Source organism: Rissa tridactyla, chromosome 9 (genome assembly GCF_028500815.1).
Source record: "Rissa tridactyla isolate bRisTri1 chromosome 9, bRisTri1.patW.cur.20221130, whole genome shotgun sequence".
Taxonomy (NCBI): Eukaryota; Metazoa; Chordata; class Aves; order Charadriiformes; family Laridae; genus Rissa; species Rissa tridactyla.
This window is the reverse complement of record NC_071474.1, coordinates 28,492,722-28,508,802: the sequence shown is the minus strand read 5'-3', so window position 1 is coordinate 28,508,802 and position 16,081 is coordinate 28,492,722. Positions and strand designations below refer to the sequence as shown.

At 37.6% G+C, this 16,081-nt stretch overlaps 1 protein-coding gene across 1 annotated transcript in view; it reads right to left on the bottom strand.

Annotated features, from left to right (window-relative positions):
- LOC128914773 (transmembrane 9 superfamily member 2-like) overlaps positions 1-16,081 on the bottom strand; it is a 33,932-nt gene that overhangs the window by 11,853 nt on the left and 5,998 nt on the right. Inside the window, exons 6-12 of the mRNA XM_054214319.1 lie at positions 15,375-15,502; positions 12,887-12,998; positions 10,354-10,433; positions 9,339-9,447; positions 4,388-4,520; positions 2,654-2,773; positions 2,416-2,473 (exon numbers count right to left, since the gene is read on the bottom strand). Coding sequence (XP_054070294.1) covers positions 2,416-2,473; positions 2,654-2,773; positions 4,388-4,520; positions 9,339-9,447; positions 10,354-10,433; positions 12,887-12,998; positions 15,375-15,502 — 740 coding nt within the window. The remainder of the gene's footprint in view (positions 1-2,415; positions 2,474-2,653; positions 2,774-4,387; positions 4,521-9,338; positions 9,448-10,353; positions 10,434-12,886; positions 12,999-15,374; positions 15,503-16,081) is intronic.

Here is a 16,081-nt window from a genome sequence, read left to right as displayed (position 1 = left end):
CCCTAGTTACTTTCAGGAATAGTGCAGTTAATGTAAAAATGCTTGCAACATCCAACGCTTCTAACGCAAGCATCTATGGTAGAGACATTGAAATAAAGACTCTGGCACATAAAACCAAAGAGTAACAGAAATATTCCATTGTAAAAATCTATACAAAGAATGCAAAAAGATAAAATGAATGAAAAACTCCTCTTATCTGAATCACCACTCCTATTATTTGCCATTTGCCAAATGGCAAAAGGTATTGCCATTTAATACCTTTATTTAGGTCCTTTATAATCAGTAAATTCCCTCTGAAAAAACTGCGACAGCAAAATCTCCTGTTTAGGAAGCCAGACAACAAACGTAGACCCTGCTGCAGCACGTGTCACTGCAACATGGCAGAAGGGTAGATTAAAGGGGGCTCTTCCCTACAACAAGAATCTTTGTATTAACAACCTCATGGAGTTACAGAGTCAAGTTGCCCACACCTTCAGAGAATTTAAATAAAGACTGCATCAGTCATGTCTCCAGACCTGCTCTTCCCCCCCCTCAGTTGAGCGCATCTGCCTGATGTTGTAAACATCCTGGGAAAACACTAGAAAACAACTCCGAGACATACAATGAAGATTTCAAACATCACATTCTGAAAGCAAAGCAAAACATACTGCAAAGGAATCCCATACAAAAGCCTGCTTCAGTTGCCGTTATTCATGGATTCAGAGATGCATCCCGGAAAATTCAGCCTCAGGAAGGGCCCCTGCCAAGTGCAACATTGTCTGTGTTTTGTTAAAAAAGTGCTCCTAAGGCAGAATTTAAACTGCCCTGAAGTGGACATGCATCCTCCACTGTATTTAATCTAAAAAGGAGGGAGGATGACAGCAATAGACAGGCTCAATTTTTCCTAGGAGAGGCCTTACACTTGCCAAAACTGTTTGGGGGAAGACACTTATTAAGTAAGCACACCCAAGCAAGCCTTGGTGCGAGCACCTTGTTGAACGAAAAATAGAAATCAAATCCATATTAGAAGTCTTGCTAATCTTTATCATCTGCCCAAGCTCATAACACAGACCCCACTTACCCGCTCCAAAGTTAGAAAAACATACTGCAAATAAGAACTCCCATCAGTCTACCGAGACTATGACGGCCTCAGGCTGTTTATGATATTATGCAAATTCACCAAACTAGCATAGCATAATCGAGACATCTGTTCCTATTCTACCATCCCCAATCATTTTACTTCCTCTGCGAAACTTAATTTATTTGGGAGTTTAAATGATCAGCACGATATTTCTTCCACCGATAAATATTTTCTTCTCTCTCAAGATAGTATCTAAATGACAGCAGGGAAACTGAAGCACATTCTGTTTAGAAATAACATTTCCTCGTAGAAACACTACACTCAGTTGCTATCGAATGCATTACATTTCATTTGATGAAATTCTACTATACTCAAAACCAAATCATGTTTATTCGTTCTAGGCTTTTTTAGGGGGGGAAATACCCTAAGAAATTATTTATAACCTTTTCCTCAACCTTTGCCAGGACATTTGTCAAAGGGTAGCAACTAAGAAATAAGCAAGACTTGCAGTTTTATTCCCTTTCTTCGTTGACCTCATTCTCACGGAAGGTCTTGAGAGCTATGAGAAAAGGAAAGGCAGGAGAGCCATCACCCTTCCCAAGCATGACAGCATCGGCCATAGTATGGTGCATGCTACAGCCATACCTGAAACCGGACGCTACCCACATTTATATAAAAATTATAATCCATTTAAGAGAATCTCTGCATTATTCTCACCCAGAAGCATACTAAACATCTACTGTTTAGTATAGCAGTATATAGCTATTTGCTGAAAGAAAAAATTTCTAAATTATATTTCCTGTGTCCTTTCCAGTAACACGGTTAGAAGACAACACTGAGCCTCTAATTAAGGTAAGAGAGGCTCTGCCTAAAGGGCTGTCTCCCCCTGTTTACAGAAGAGCACTACAGACACTTCAAAGTTACCACAAACGCACGTACTTCCTAACAAAATGACTATTACCAGTTAAGACAGGATTACCTGGAACACACTGAATGCTGTGGTACCAAATTGGAGTTACCCCACCACTGTGCCTCATGTTCTGGAGCAGTGATTCTCAAAGGCTGTGACACTACCTTGCAGAAAAGTCACATCATTCCTCCTGTCCTCTCAAGCTGATTACAAAACTAGATGCTACGGAGCTGTGTTCTAGAGCACTAGGCTCCAGCTCCTCAGAATTCACTATTCTTTATATTCAGACAGGCAACATACAAAAGAAACCACAACTGGGAGAACAAAGAAAATGATCTCACAAACAAGCATCATAACAATTAACTTTTTCCCCCCACACTCCTTCCCACCTCAGATTCATTTATACTTAAAAATAAAGGAAAGAATGAGGAGAAATGCTACTAACCCAGGGCAAAGCAGAGCTGTAAGCAAAACATTCGTCTTCCACTTCTCGCCTCTAAATGCTGATGGGGAAAAAACGAAAAACAATTTCAAGTTCAAGACTTTTTCCAACTGTTTTGCAGTATGGCAGCAAGAAGCAGATTTGTTGGTTGAGACACCAGCTCCAGTCTGAGGTTTATATTAAGCCCAGCAATTCTTGAATTTAACCTGCTGTGTCACATTAAATAAAAGCATGTACTTACTTTTGTACATTCTAGCAGACACGTAACCAGCTGGAGTTCCCAGTAAGACCCACAATACAACCGCACAGGTCATCAAAGCACCACGGTTGGCAGGAGAAAGAAAACCAAGACAAGCTAGGACTAAAGAGACAAAAAGATTTAGTCATTTGTGGACACGTGTCAAAATTCCCCTGCAACACATATCACTGTACAGGTTTATCCCTTTCACTACGAGATATTAAAATGAAGACTATGTGCATAAGCTCTCACATATCCTCATCACATGATCATAGCCCTAACGTCACCGTTTCAATTCATGATAATGCATTATTTCCACCTCATCTTTTAAATAAAAAGTTTCTCGTAGCCAAAAGACTGAAAAATAAAATGCCACGAAGAGACAAACAATGAACCTGAACCAAATTTCAGGTTGAAAATGTCCGCTTCCAAAATCCTATAGTTCTCCTGCAAACACACATGGACAATACTTACACATTCCAAGTAAGAAGGGACATCTAATATGTGGCATAAGGGACAACTGAGAACAGCAGGTCTGGAGAAGCCGAAAACTTTAACAGAGCTAAGGGTTTTTTGTTGGGGAGGAAGTCGTCGGGATTTTTAGGTTTGGTTTTGGTGCTGTTGTTTTTTTTTTTAAAGGCAGAATTAAGTGCGAAGACAGAAGATCACTTGCTTGAAATTCCACAAAAGGCTCTTAGCCACCAGGATGAACAACACTGTATGCAAGAATGTGCTATCTTAAAAATAAGCCTCTTTAATAGAAGACGGCTGCCTGTGTCCCAACTAATTGCAGAGGCCAACCCAGAGATATTCTCAGAAAGGGAGTCTGTCAGTGATCTCCAGTGGGAAGTTTTGTTTTTAAACAGAAAAAGGATTTTTTTCCCCCCAACAATTTTTTTTCTACACTACACTAGTTGCACAGGAAATTATTGCAGTTAAGTAAGTTACAAAGAGCTGTGATCAACACTGAAAGACAAGCCCACCAAAAAAATTCTATTAATATTATAGCATCACGTAATAAACAGAAAGAAAGCAGCTCCTCTATGAAAAATAAAAAAAAAAACCTGAATCAAACCTGGAAAGCAGAATTTAAAAAATATCTTCTGTAATAAATATCAGTAGACTTCCCAATTCTACTGTACCGTAAGAAAAGGAATGGTGATATACTTTACAGATAATGTATAATAAAACACCAACTCATGACAGGTTACAGCATCACACGTGTATACAGCTATTTATGGTAGGCTCTCATTATCTCAGCGTTGTGTCAGTATTATTTCACTGGCATGCATTCTTGCTCTTATTTCTGCATGGCTGCAGGCTGTTGTGTCAAACGTATTAGATAGAAAGTGTTCTGAGAACATTAAAGCTTTGATTACATGTCTTTGAACTTGCATTACTGGATCCTTGGATAATTTACACCACGACAAACTGTTTTTGTTTGGGGTTTTTTTTGTTTGTTTGTTTGTTTTTTTTTAAAAATAAACTTGTAACAAGGAAGCTTCATTTCTGCAATCACGAAGAATCTGAATTAGTCCAGATACCACAACGCTTTGAACAACTCTGCTTACAACAGCATTACTGAAGATATTTAGATTATTATTATGAAACAGCATTATTTTATTTTACTAAAGGACGGACTTCATTTCCAAAAGACGACTTCTATCATTTGTTTAATAATATTGCATCTCTCAGACTACTGCACTACAAATACATCACCTTAATAAAGTTACTTACATAAAGTAATAAATGTCATAATGAAGATTTGCGTTCCTTGGCCCAAGAAGACAGACAGTAACATTCCCTTCCTTGGGGGTCTAAACACATCTCCATGAACCAGCTTCCAGCCAAATTCCTCTTGGGCATCTTCCTGTATAAAATCAACAATGTCTTTAGCAAAGATACATAATGCATCAGTGAATTAACACAAACAAGATGCAAAATACGTATTTAAAGTTTGATTAACTTCCAGTTTAGATCCAAAGACAGACTAATTGCATCTGATTCATCACTCATTGATTTTATAACCCCCTAATGGTTCAGTGAAAGAAGAAGGCAGGATTTATCAAGAAAATCCTCATCTCTCAAAGCAAGAAAAAACAAAACATAATTATCCAAACCACATAACTTCATTTGAAATTTAAACTAAAACAAAGCATTCTATTTAATTTAACTTGGATTATAGCATTTCAGTCTAGTTCACGCATTTATCTTTTCTTGCTTCCATTACAAAGCACATCCCTCTCAATGACAATACTGGAAGAGAATGAAATGGTCCCTGAACTCCAGAAGAAAACCTGCTCCCTAGAATTACTAGGGGCAAGTACCAACACTCTTTGTCCCTCTGTCAGAGGTGAATGGATGGGTGGATGGATGGATGGCACAGGGGGGGGAACCACAAAAATCCAACCCCTGAAGAAGACCACTCTCGTCTTCACAAAGTTAAAAGCTACAGGTTTCATTCAACCCAGGAATACCGAGTTTAGTTCAACGGACTGCTTACCACTAGAATTGTAGCACACACAAAATAGGGTAAGAAAATATACAGACCAAACTGGCAAATGACACAGAGAACCTTAACTTGTGACAGATTATGTAGTTATATTTTTTTTTGCTGAAAGATTATCTTTGTCTTTCCCATACTAATACCTCTACTTGCATTTGTTGGCTAGAAATTACTCTCAGAAGTCTGATATACAAAAATTGAAAACTATTAAACACAAGATAACACTTGGATAAAAAAAAGAAAAAAAAAATCCCAAAAAAACCACAACACAAAGCCATGCCTGCAAAGAAAATGATTCCAGGTATCTAAGTATAATTCCAATGTATCAGTGCTCTGTACAGAAAGGTTTGTTTGGCTAAAGAAGGACGAAGACCACACTTTCTTATAAGTTGTCACAATTAGTTCAAGTTCAGATGATAAGAAACTTCTTGAGGTACGACAGAAGAGAGACTTTTCCCAGGTAGCCGTAAGTAAGGAATGAAACTATTGAAAAGGTTTTTGCAAATCGTTACCTGTTTTCAAAATGGTGAACACCAAGCAGAAATAAATGCTTAGTACTTTAGTTCCTGACAGAACAAGGAAAATGTGCAAATTTGGAATGGCTGTTTTTAGATTTCTTATCAAAACCTAATCTGGCAAACACACTCAGAAGACCCCCTCTGGTTTTAATACAAGTTTTAAAACATACAGCTACATGGTAAATATCTTGGTTTAAGAAAAATAAAAAGAAACCAAGCTTGGCAGATTGAGTCCCCTGATTTATATCTTGTATGGGCCTACAGGCCAGAGTGTTCACCTCAAAGCGTGATTTTTAATAAAAACTTTCCCTTACAAGCCACTTAGTTATGAGTCAGAGTATTTTCCAGACTTTTCTTTAAAGAATTCAGCAGTATTTTACATTGCTAACCTTTACCATTCAAAGATGAAAATAAGAATTGTACAATTAATCAAAGTAGGAAGCTACACTTTATAGTTATAAAAAAAATAATTCAGGAAAATCTACAAAGATACTTTTGAATCTTGGCCAACATGCTAAAAATTACTGTAAGATTTTAAAAAAGTTTATAAACAAAGCCTCAAACCTCCAGTTTCATTTATGTGCCTGTAAGACCCAAGACAGGATTCCAAGATCTTTTATATGAATAAAGCATATTCTGTGGCAGAAGTAGGTGATACTGAATATGCTTCTTTTACATCATTCTGTCTTCAGGCTTCACCTTGGCTCTCACTACCAGCTAGGCAAATAAATAATACCATTTTGTAAACATGAACACAGAGACAACCTCACACATGCTCCTTAAAGATGTAACTGTAACACAACAAAAGTTCTGCTAATGCTTTTTTAAAGAATGTCAATTTTCACAGGGGTAACATGATCAATGCAACATTTATAATGAAAGCCTTGTAAGTATAAGTACCAAATTGTATGAATTTACCAGTGTTGCGTAATTCTCAAAGAAAAGTATGTTACACATTTGTTACCAAACCCCAACTACCTAGTAATTACTGCACACCTGTAGTAATCCTCATCTGATCCATTCATTTCGTCTGTTTCTCAAAATACTCGTAACACAGATGCAAGTCCCCTACACTCAAGCAGACATGATCAAATAGATTTTTAAAAAAAAAAAAAAAAAGAGACAAGAGTTTTGCCTCTCACTGTTGAAAAGATATTGACACGAATTCTCTTAAGTTCAGCTCAGGAATTTTCTCATAATCACAAGACGCTAAAAGTAATCTAATGATTTCTAAACACTCCATTAATGCATGTCTCACTAAATCTACACCACACTAAAAGCCAGTTGGTATTAGCTGAATATTAAATGCGCACACGAAGACCACAATCACTGGCTTGTGCATCTGTTTCTCTTCCAGTAGAATCACCAGCATTCTCTAAGAGTGAGATACTAATTTACTTCACCGCAGCTTCTTCAGCCCAGGTCCTCTTTTGCACAATTATTTCACACCTTTTTAAATCGGCTCCTTGAACTGCAACAGATCTTTAAGTCTCTTACAACTGGCAAGAAAATAAAAAATTGTGCTTTTTTTGAAAGTCACACCTATCCCTGCTGTTATGCATAAAAACCAGTCAAGCTTCTACAAGTCTTGCTCTTTATCACATTAGGAATGACCAACTAATAAAGACAAGACAGTATAAGATATTGAACATAATTTAATTGAGAGATCAAACAGGAGCTTCACAAAAACAATCAGTTAAAGGATGTGAAAAATTCTTCCACTTTAATTACTGTCTGGATTTGCATTAACAGAAGATATTAAATATCAAAAACACAAAGAAGAATAAAAGTACTTTCAGATGTTTTAGTTAAAATATGAAACATTTTTGTGCATTTTGAAGTATTTCTTTATCCAGACAGACAGCACCAACAGTGAAAATGCAAACCTTTGTAGTATCTGACATTATTTCTCATCTTTGACGTGCAGATACCACTTTTACCAATGAGAAAGAGAAATTTTTACTCAGCCTTTCACTCACAATCAACTGGTCGTCTTTTTAACTTACAATCAGTTACATTCTCTTCCACCAAGACTCGCTACCCACTATAGGGACCTGCTCCTTTCCCATTTTAAGGAGTACATACTTCAAAAGAACTCACAACAGGTTCAGTTGAACGGCAACCAGCTCCAGTCACTACATTAAGTCAGACAAACCAGCCTCAGATTGACACAGTGATCATCAGGAGAATTAAAATAAATAAGTAGATCATTTATACACACACCAAGTAGTTCTAACATATCTAGAGATCAGAAGTTGTGTTGCACATGAATTGCAATATTATGATTTCCTAACTGGAGACAAAGTACACAATTCTACCACACTTTCTAGCCACAGACAAAAGGCAACATCCATTTGCATTAGTCTATGTTAATCAGAATCCCTACCATAACATTTAGCATGACAACTACTGAACCTCAAACTAATTTCACTCCATTTTGATGCTTTTTGCAATAATCATCTGATACAGGGTTGTTTTGTTTTTTTTTAAATACTCTGCTTTATGAAGTTGCATAGCATCACACTTCTCATGAAATTCAGACCACAAATTTTCCAAACTTCCCAAGTCACATGCAAGCACACTTGCTTTCTGGCCAAGCTATACTACAAACTACTATAAAGACATACGACCTTGGAAGTGGAAAAGTTACAGCAATTGAGCTTCCTAAAGCAGCTTCATTACAACGGGGACAATACTTGGCTGCAGTGGTTTTAAGCCTGATCTCTTCAAGAGGGGAGAAAACCATTATCAACAAAAGTACACAAGTTTGGTTGTTCAGGCTATAAAACATGTTTTTAGTGAGAAAATACGCCAGAGTGGGTCGCAAAGTCTTTGCTTCTGTGCTACAGATGCCTCTGCAACAGATACAGCGCAGGTCCCGTGCTAAGGCCACATAATGTGACTTAAAACAGGGCTGCATTGACAAAGGTATCTTATATATAATCCCAGGTTGCTGGAGTCAAAGAATCCCTCAATGGTTGATGCCAGAAGGGACATCTGGAGGTCCTCTTGTCCAAACCTCCTGCTCAAGCAGGGCCACCTAAAGCAGGCTACCCAGAACCACGTTGAGATGGCTTTTTAATATCTCCAAGGATGGAGATTTCATAAATAACACATCAGCTGCTTAGACCAGTGTCATACCACCAGCTACACATCCCGAATGAGTCCATAATACAACCACAAGACTCAGGAGCAACAGCCACATCTTGATGGTGAATCAACGCCAGAACACTTTTCAATGTCTGCACCACGTCTTGTGGTTGTTGGTATATCATGAAAGCATTTATTAGAAAAAAAAAAAAAAAAAAAAAGAGAGGCTTTCCTTGGTCCCTTGAACAAAGGGACTTATAGTTCAGATTTGAGTTTGCTCACTACCAAAAAGTTTCTGTGAATCACTCCACATACTTCTAAAACCTAAAGCTGTCCTTGCATATTACAAGTTCACCAAATGATGCTAGAAAAGTAAGACCATCACATCTGCCCTTGTATTCCTGCTGTCAGAAAAGATGAAATAGCAATAAAGCTATTTTTAACCCCCAGATACTTTACCATGTATCAAATTCCTGGTAGTTATACACCTCTTTAGACTGTATTCAAAACTAATCAATAGACATCACTATGGCCAGAATAACATGCTCATGTAAAAACTGTAAATCTTACTCACAGAAGAGTCCATCTGGTTGTATCTTGCAATATCTTTATGAAGAGTCCTCAGGATGATCATAGCCACCATGCCAGATAAGAAGAGAACAATTACGAGGGAATTCATTATACTGTAGATAAAGAAAAAGTCAAACTTTCAATCCATTTATTCAGGTTTCAGGACATGCACTCCAACTCATACCACATGTACAGCTCAACTCCGAGGAACAGCCTTAGATATTCAGACCTTTTAGTATTTTCCCACCCACAGAAGATAAACTGTTTTAAGTTGTGTACCTTTATGATTTCTTAGGAGACAGAAGTGAGAAGAATAATATTTTATGATATATCGTTAATTCTCAAGACGGTTACAGATTGCTTTTCTTTATTTTCCTCCTTATATAGCTTAGAAGTAATTTCCCTAGTGAAACAGCTTTTAAAGCAGACTATCAACCAATGAAATCTACATGCCATTTAATATTTTGTAGAGACACATTTAATCAGATTAGCCTTTTCAAACACTTCATGCTGCAAAACATTAACATTCCAACATAAATTATGTAATTACTTGATATCATTTGCGTGGCACAGAGGGAAGAGCTTTTAATATACATCTTTTACTCATAAAAAAAAGCTGCTCTTTTTACTGTAAGCAGCTGCTGAGTACAAAACATGCAGTACACATGTACCTCTCGCTTGGCTGTTAGAGAAAGCCAGACAGTAACCATAAGAACACTGCAGAGCAGCAACATCTCATAAATTCTAGAGAATACAGATGATAAAGTGAAATGATGGAAGCTGCTTTCCTTTCGGATGCTAACGGTGCATACCTTTGGTGAAATGCAATACTACAGTTGCTCCCAAGAGATGGAAGACTGATAAAAGTTACTTCACATATGAAAACAAGGAAGTTTTCTTGCCTGAAAACTAACAGACTTTGTTCTACCCACAGCAGAAGTCATATATCCCTAGAAGCACAAATAAGAACTCTTTGTACTCACCTGCGAGGTTATTCACTGAATAAATGCAAATCTTACCTAAACCACTGGATGTTTGTATGTGGCATGGACTCCAAAATATAGTCCCATCTGGAAGCCCACTTAATATTATTCTTTTCCTATAAAGAAATTAAATAGCAATTAATAGAAACAAGTACACATTTGTCGCAGTCTCCGAGAAGAAATAAAGCACAGCAAATCTCTCCCATAAACCTTCCATTCAGCATTAATACCTAAGCTTGGTATCAACCCTGGATGTAAGACCTCCCTCTTGCATTAATTCTTTTTCTCTCTTGAGCCTCTCAAAGAATATCTTGTTTATTGAAATCTGCTATATCCACATCTTCTACCTTCAACTGAAGCTTCACTAAGCCTCATCTTTCCATGATTCAGTATGTAGCTGCCTGCAGCTCCCAAATGCATGCTGAAAAAATAATCATGCCATCAGTACAAGATACTCCCAGCAGAGCACACTGATCTTGAAACTTAAACTTTGTTAAACATACTCTGTGTTTCTAGCTTCCCCTGGAATTTTTCTCTCTCATCATCTTTAATGTATTTAGCACGGGCTTCCTCGCTCCCTGCCATAATGCTGCCTGATACAGGCTATTTTCCACTCTGATTCCTGGCAGACAACTTTCATTTCCAGACATCCCCGTAAAGGATTTAAAAAAGAGAAATCATTCAGCAACTTCCACCTTTGAAAGATGCTTCCATTCTCTTTATGTCCTTCTCTAAACGCCTCGTGTGAGAGCTGTACAAGTGATGATTCTTTCTGACCCCAAAGCCTTGTCCTCTACAGCTTGTCTCATGCCACGTACGTCTGCTGTCCTGCTGCTAAATTCTACCTCCCAACTGGCATGAAGCTCTGCTGAACTTTTTCATTTATCCACCAGGTGGTAAGTTTGTACAATTAATTCTCAAAATTTAGACTATGTTTCCAGCCTAGAATTTTCAAGTTCCGATTCATGTTCTGGATGAAGAACATGTAACAATGAAGACCCGCACCAACACAACAAAGCAGCTGAAATGGCCCTAAGCTGCTCTTTATCAGCCCCATCAGTACTTGATCACAGTAGTTCACAGCTGATTGGGACAGAGTTTCAGAAGCTGGTTCTAAAGTGTGGTACTTGCGTACCAAACTGCTCACATTTTTGTATGCTTGTGTATTACACATTAGAGGCACGATTGTGTATACTTTTCATACACAGAGCTAAATACCTCGCCCATTTCAATCAATTAAAGCAGAGACCATAGCTTTCTCATCAGAAGTCACCTGCCATATTAGAAAGGACCATAAAACAGTTACACATTTTACTAGTTTATGTATTCAGGCTTATTGAAACTAATGTTCTCCTATTTAAAGATACTTTACCCTGATTAATACTCCCCATTTAAGTTATTTTGAAACTACCGATAAGAAATACAATGCATCAGGTATTATTTCAAATCAAGGCTAACAAATAAGCGAGAAAATAAGTAGTTTGGAAGCGTCTGGCAATTGAGACGTGCCGAGTGCCATCTGCTGGAAGCGCTCCGACACAGGGCAGCTAAGCCTCACCTGCTCCATGCCTGAGAAAAAAGGAGTAGGTAACCCAAATGTGTAACACATTGCGTGAATAACCAAAGCTCACATTGCAATTCTAAATTGCCATTTATCATCAAGATTTAAACACAAATGTTAATAGACAGGAGGCTCATTCATGTAGTAAAATTAGAGAGTCTAAGGAGGACTGGGTGTCTCAGGGGAAAAGTAACAGGATACAGAGCCTTGCACCTCAAGGTCACCAGTTCAAATCAAATTCAATTTGGTAGGATGAAAGCTGTTACCATATGACGGCTGCTTGACTGCCTGCACAACATAAGCTGGTGGTCTCAAGCCAAATCTTGTAAGATTGGTGCCTTCCACCAGAAAAACAACCATGCTTTTGGGACAGACTGGAACCAAGGTACCAAGGTTTGAAGCAGCCTGAATCAACTTATTCTCACCCCTACAGGGGGCTCACTTTCTGTGCTGGGGTAAAGACACAGTTGCAAGAAAGCCTAATTTCCTCCTGTAAGTCATAACAGGCTGAATAAAGCATTAAAGTAAACAAAGATAAATGGCCACCTACTCAAAAAAGCTGGTGAATAAAATAAAAGCAATACGAAATCAGACAAAACCTGCAACTTCACTAGAAAAAACAGCTTTACTGTATGCTAAAATTACCGTTTAACATAGAAGCGTCTCCAAATATAATATAAACATTTCTTCAACATGAGACTCAGTACCCTGACTGAACTCTGAAAAAAGCAGAGCATACCTCAAGGAAAACAACTCTTGTAGTTATTCAACCTACTACTTTTCTATTGGCAATAAAACAGGGCAAAAAAGACTTTATTTATACGTTCCAAGTGTCACTTACACTACAGTAATGGAAAAGTAGTAGGTTTTGGGAAAACTGCTTCACACGACCATCCTTACAGAATTTACACTGCTTTAAGCCAGTTATGGCTGTTAGCAAATTATCCAGGTCTTTTAATTTCATCCTTTGGGCCAATTACCTATCCATGTAACAGATTCAATACTTACTTCAAATGTCACAGAGTAAGTGTAGATCAAATTCAGTTTACTGGTGAATTCTCCAGGAATCTCCATCGGTGGCCCTTCACAACTTAAGTTGTTCTCATCTGTATGTTTGTAGCTAATGGGAAAAAAAAATAATAAAGTTGCATATGACCTACAGGATGAATTTTCACAAATTTTTTTCTAAGGTAATGAAAACAAGTTTTTATTTAAAAAAAAAAAACAACAAACAACCAAGGAGAGCTATGTGTATCATTTTGTACCAGCTATTCAACTTCTCTGAGAACCTGCTTTTCTGTTCTTCTACCAACAAAGGTCGAAGATCTTAAAATATATTATTATTTATGTTTGTAGATAGAGAAAACATGAGAAAAATAAAATCGCATACATAGTTAGATGTTATTATTCAGAACTTGGATCTTGGATCACTACCCTACATTCAGCCAATATTTGTTCACACTTCTAGGCGTTTGAGAACATTGTAAACAAAGTTGTTTGCTAAGCACGTGGGAGACGAGAACTGCAGAACTCTGAAAGGTCATGAGATGTGGTTTTACCCCACCCACTTTTCTGCCATGATCAGAATGAAGTCCTAGTCCTAACCTAAAATACTGCTTGGTTAACAGGGCTGCAAAGTCTGGAAATCTATGCCTGGTAAGATGCTAAGTTTTAACACAAAATACCCTTTCTCTGCCATCATGCCTCCCCTCCACATTTAAACAAGACTGCATTACTGGTGAGGGACTCACCCTCAGCGTGCGCTCGTCAGTAAGGAAGACAGAGAATTTCTTCGCAATTTCCCAGGGGTTCTCGCCTACCCTCAAGTTTCATAAGGGTGCATACTTTATTTTTTTTTTGGTGGATTTGGGAGTGTCTTTTTTTTTTATTACTTTTTTTTCTTTTTTTTTTTTTTTTTTTTTTTTTTTACGCTGGGACAAAAGAAGTGGCTGTGGGAACCTTTCCATTCCTATACAACTAGTCTAATTTCACCTCTTGTCAGTCTCGTGTACTCTGAAAAATATAGAGCAGCTCAAAACAACATTCTAAAGTCCAAATACGCAAACCCTTCCCCGCAGTACCTTAGAAATACTGCAGCTATAGAAGCACCAAGTCAAAGAAACCTTAAGGTTTGCTTGAATTCACTCCTGTGAACCTCTTCTAACACTGGAAAATAGCTTCCCTCTCACACCCTCTTGGGCAAGTTGTATTTATCCAATTTAGATATGTAATTCCACCTTATATGTATTATTATACATCAACAACTAAGTCAAGCCACAAGATAATAAAAACTTTCATGAAAGGCCTAGGGTGCTCCAACCACAATTACCCCCCAACAGGAGAACTTCAAGGTTGAAGCAAACCACCCAGCAAATAACCAGGTCAGAGAATGACACAATTAAGGTTATGTGCAACCTAACTGTGCCCCCTTGTGGTCTGCGTTACTGGTGAAAAGGCAAATTCTCATTTTTCAACCATTTAGGATGGAACTGATAAAGCTTTAATCAAAAATGGAGAAGCTTGGTAGAATCTTCTTGCTACCATATCAGAGTAGAGGTAAGTGGAAGGAATAAACTTGCATTGCAAGTATAATTCACTAAAAATACACTACACCATTGCAACAGAAAAAACAAATATACACAAGTCCTGTTGTACCATACATGTCTATATGTCTTGAGAAACTGTGGTAGCACAATTTAAGAATGTGCTTAATCTCTGCAGAAAAGAAGGAAGAGTTTAGCTAAAAAGAAGCAACCTACTTTGTAATTTTATAAATGGACTGCAGTTTTCAAATATAGATAAGCATGAACTGTGCATGAACAGACTGAAAAGAGGCCAAAGTAATTGCTTCAGTCTGTTTCTGACCTCTGAATTGCTGCGTGTCCTCTCTGGTCAACACAGAAACACAGAAGCTACTGTTTAAGAAAATAAGTTTGTCTTAGAAAATTAGTTATCGTATTCTGCTGTTCTGAATACCAGTATTAACCTAATATTTCACCTATACCTCAGTGTCCAGACTAACACAGGAAAAAGTACACCTGTACAAATACTCTACATTCACACAAATTACATTTGGGAGGCAACACAGCAACAATAAGAAACATGACATGGGCAACTGTTACTCAGTTAAAGGATGTTTCTCCGTGTATCTGAAAACGTGTCTTTTAAAAGAAAGTAATGCACACACAGATGCAAATCAATAAAAACATGAGAAAACTTTAACTGCTTGTGTCAGGTTCTAAGAGCCTGCATAAGCAATTTTTCCATCAGGAGGGACTCTGGAGAACATTTTAAAAGCAAAGTTAAATGACATTTACAGTCGTGGAACTCCTCTTTGTAAATATAGTTCCAGCCATGAACCAGTATACTGAAAGGTTTATCAGAACTCAAAATAACCAGTTCCTCAGAACTTACTGATACCAAATATCATTTCTAAGTTTGCAACTACTGTTAGGACTCCCTAGCACTAAAACTTGGTGCTTTAATGCACAATTACCTTTGCGGTCTCAGTCTTGCCATCACCAGTCTTGCACCAGGCCAGTTTTCATCCTTCCCACTATGGTACATGATTGTTATGTCAACGTGGTTGAAGAGGTAGAAAGTGTTCTTCTTGTTAAACTCGGACTACAAAATATCATCAAGAGATTGAGAAACTTCTCCAACACGAGAGGGCGCAAGCAGTCAAGAACTTTAAAATGAGACTACTGTCCCATAAAGGAGCAAGGAAGAAAGGGAAATACTTCAACATTAACTTTTTTTAATATACCTGTATAAAATATTTATGTTTTTCTATATATAATATTGTATTATATAAATACGACCTACATAATAAAGCATCACATCTGTGCTACTAGTAAAATTTAAACGTATTTGGCACCATTTTTGTATTTATCACAAAAAGCTGCCAAAACAAGGTCAAAGATGTACTTATTTGAGGTACAAGTAATTCAGATTCACCGTTCCACCCTCCCCTGCCCCGCGGCCCAGTCTTCCTGGTAGACACTCTAGCTACCGAAGCTTACAAACCAGGTTCTGCTTCAAAAACCTACCTTTCACTTTCAGTAGCTATTCTGCTTTCAGTAGCTATTCTATCCTTTGAGAATCTGGAATTATAAAGAACTATATAAAGCTCAGATGATACCAGAGTCAACTAAGTTGACCTGGATTTCCTTTTCTCCTCAACACTGTCATTGTTTAAAAAAC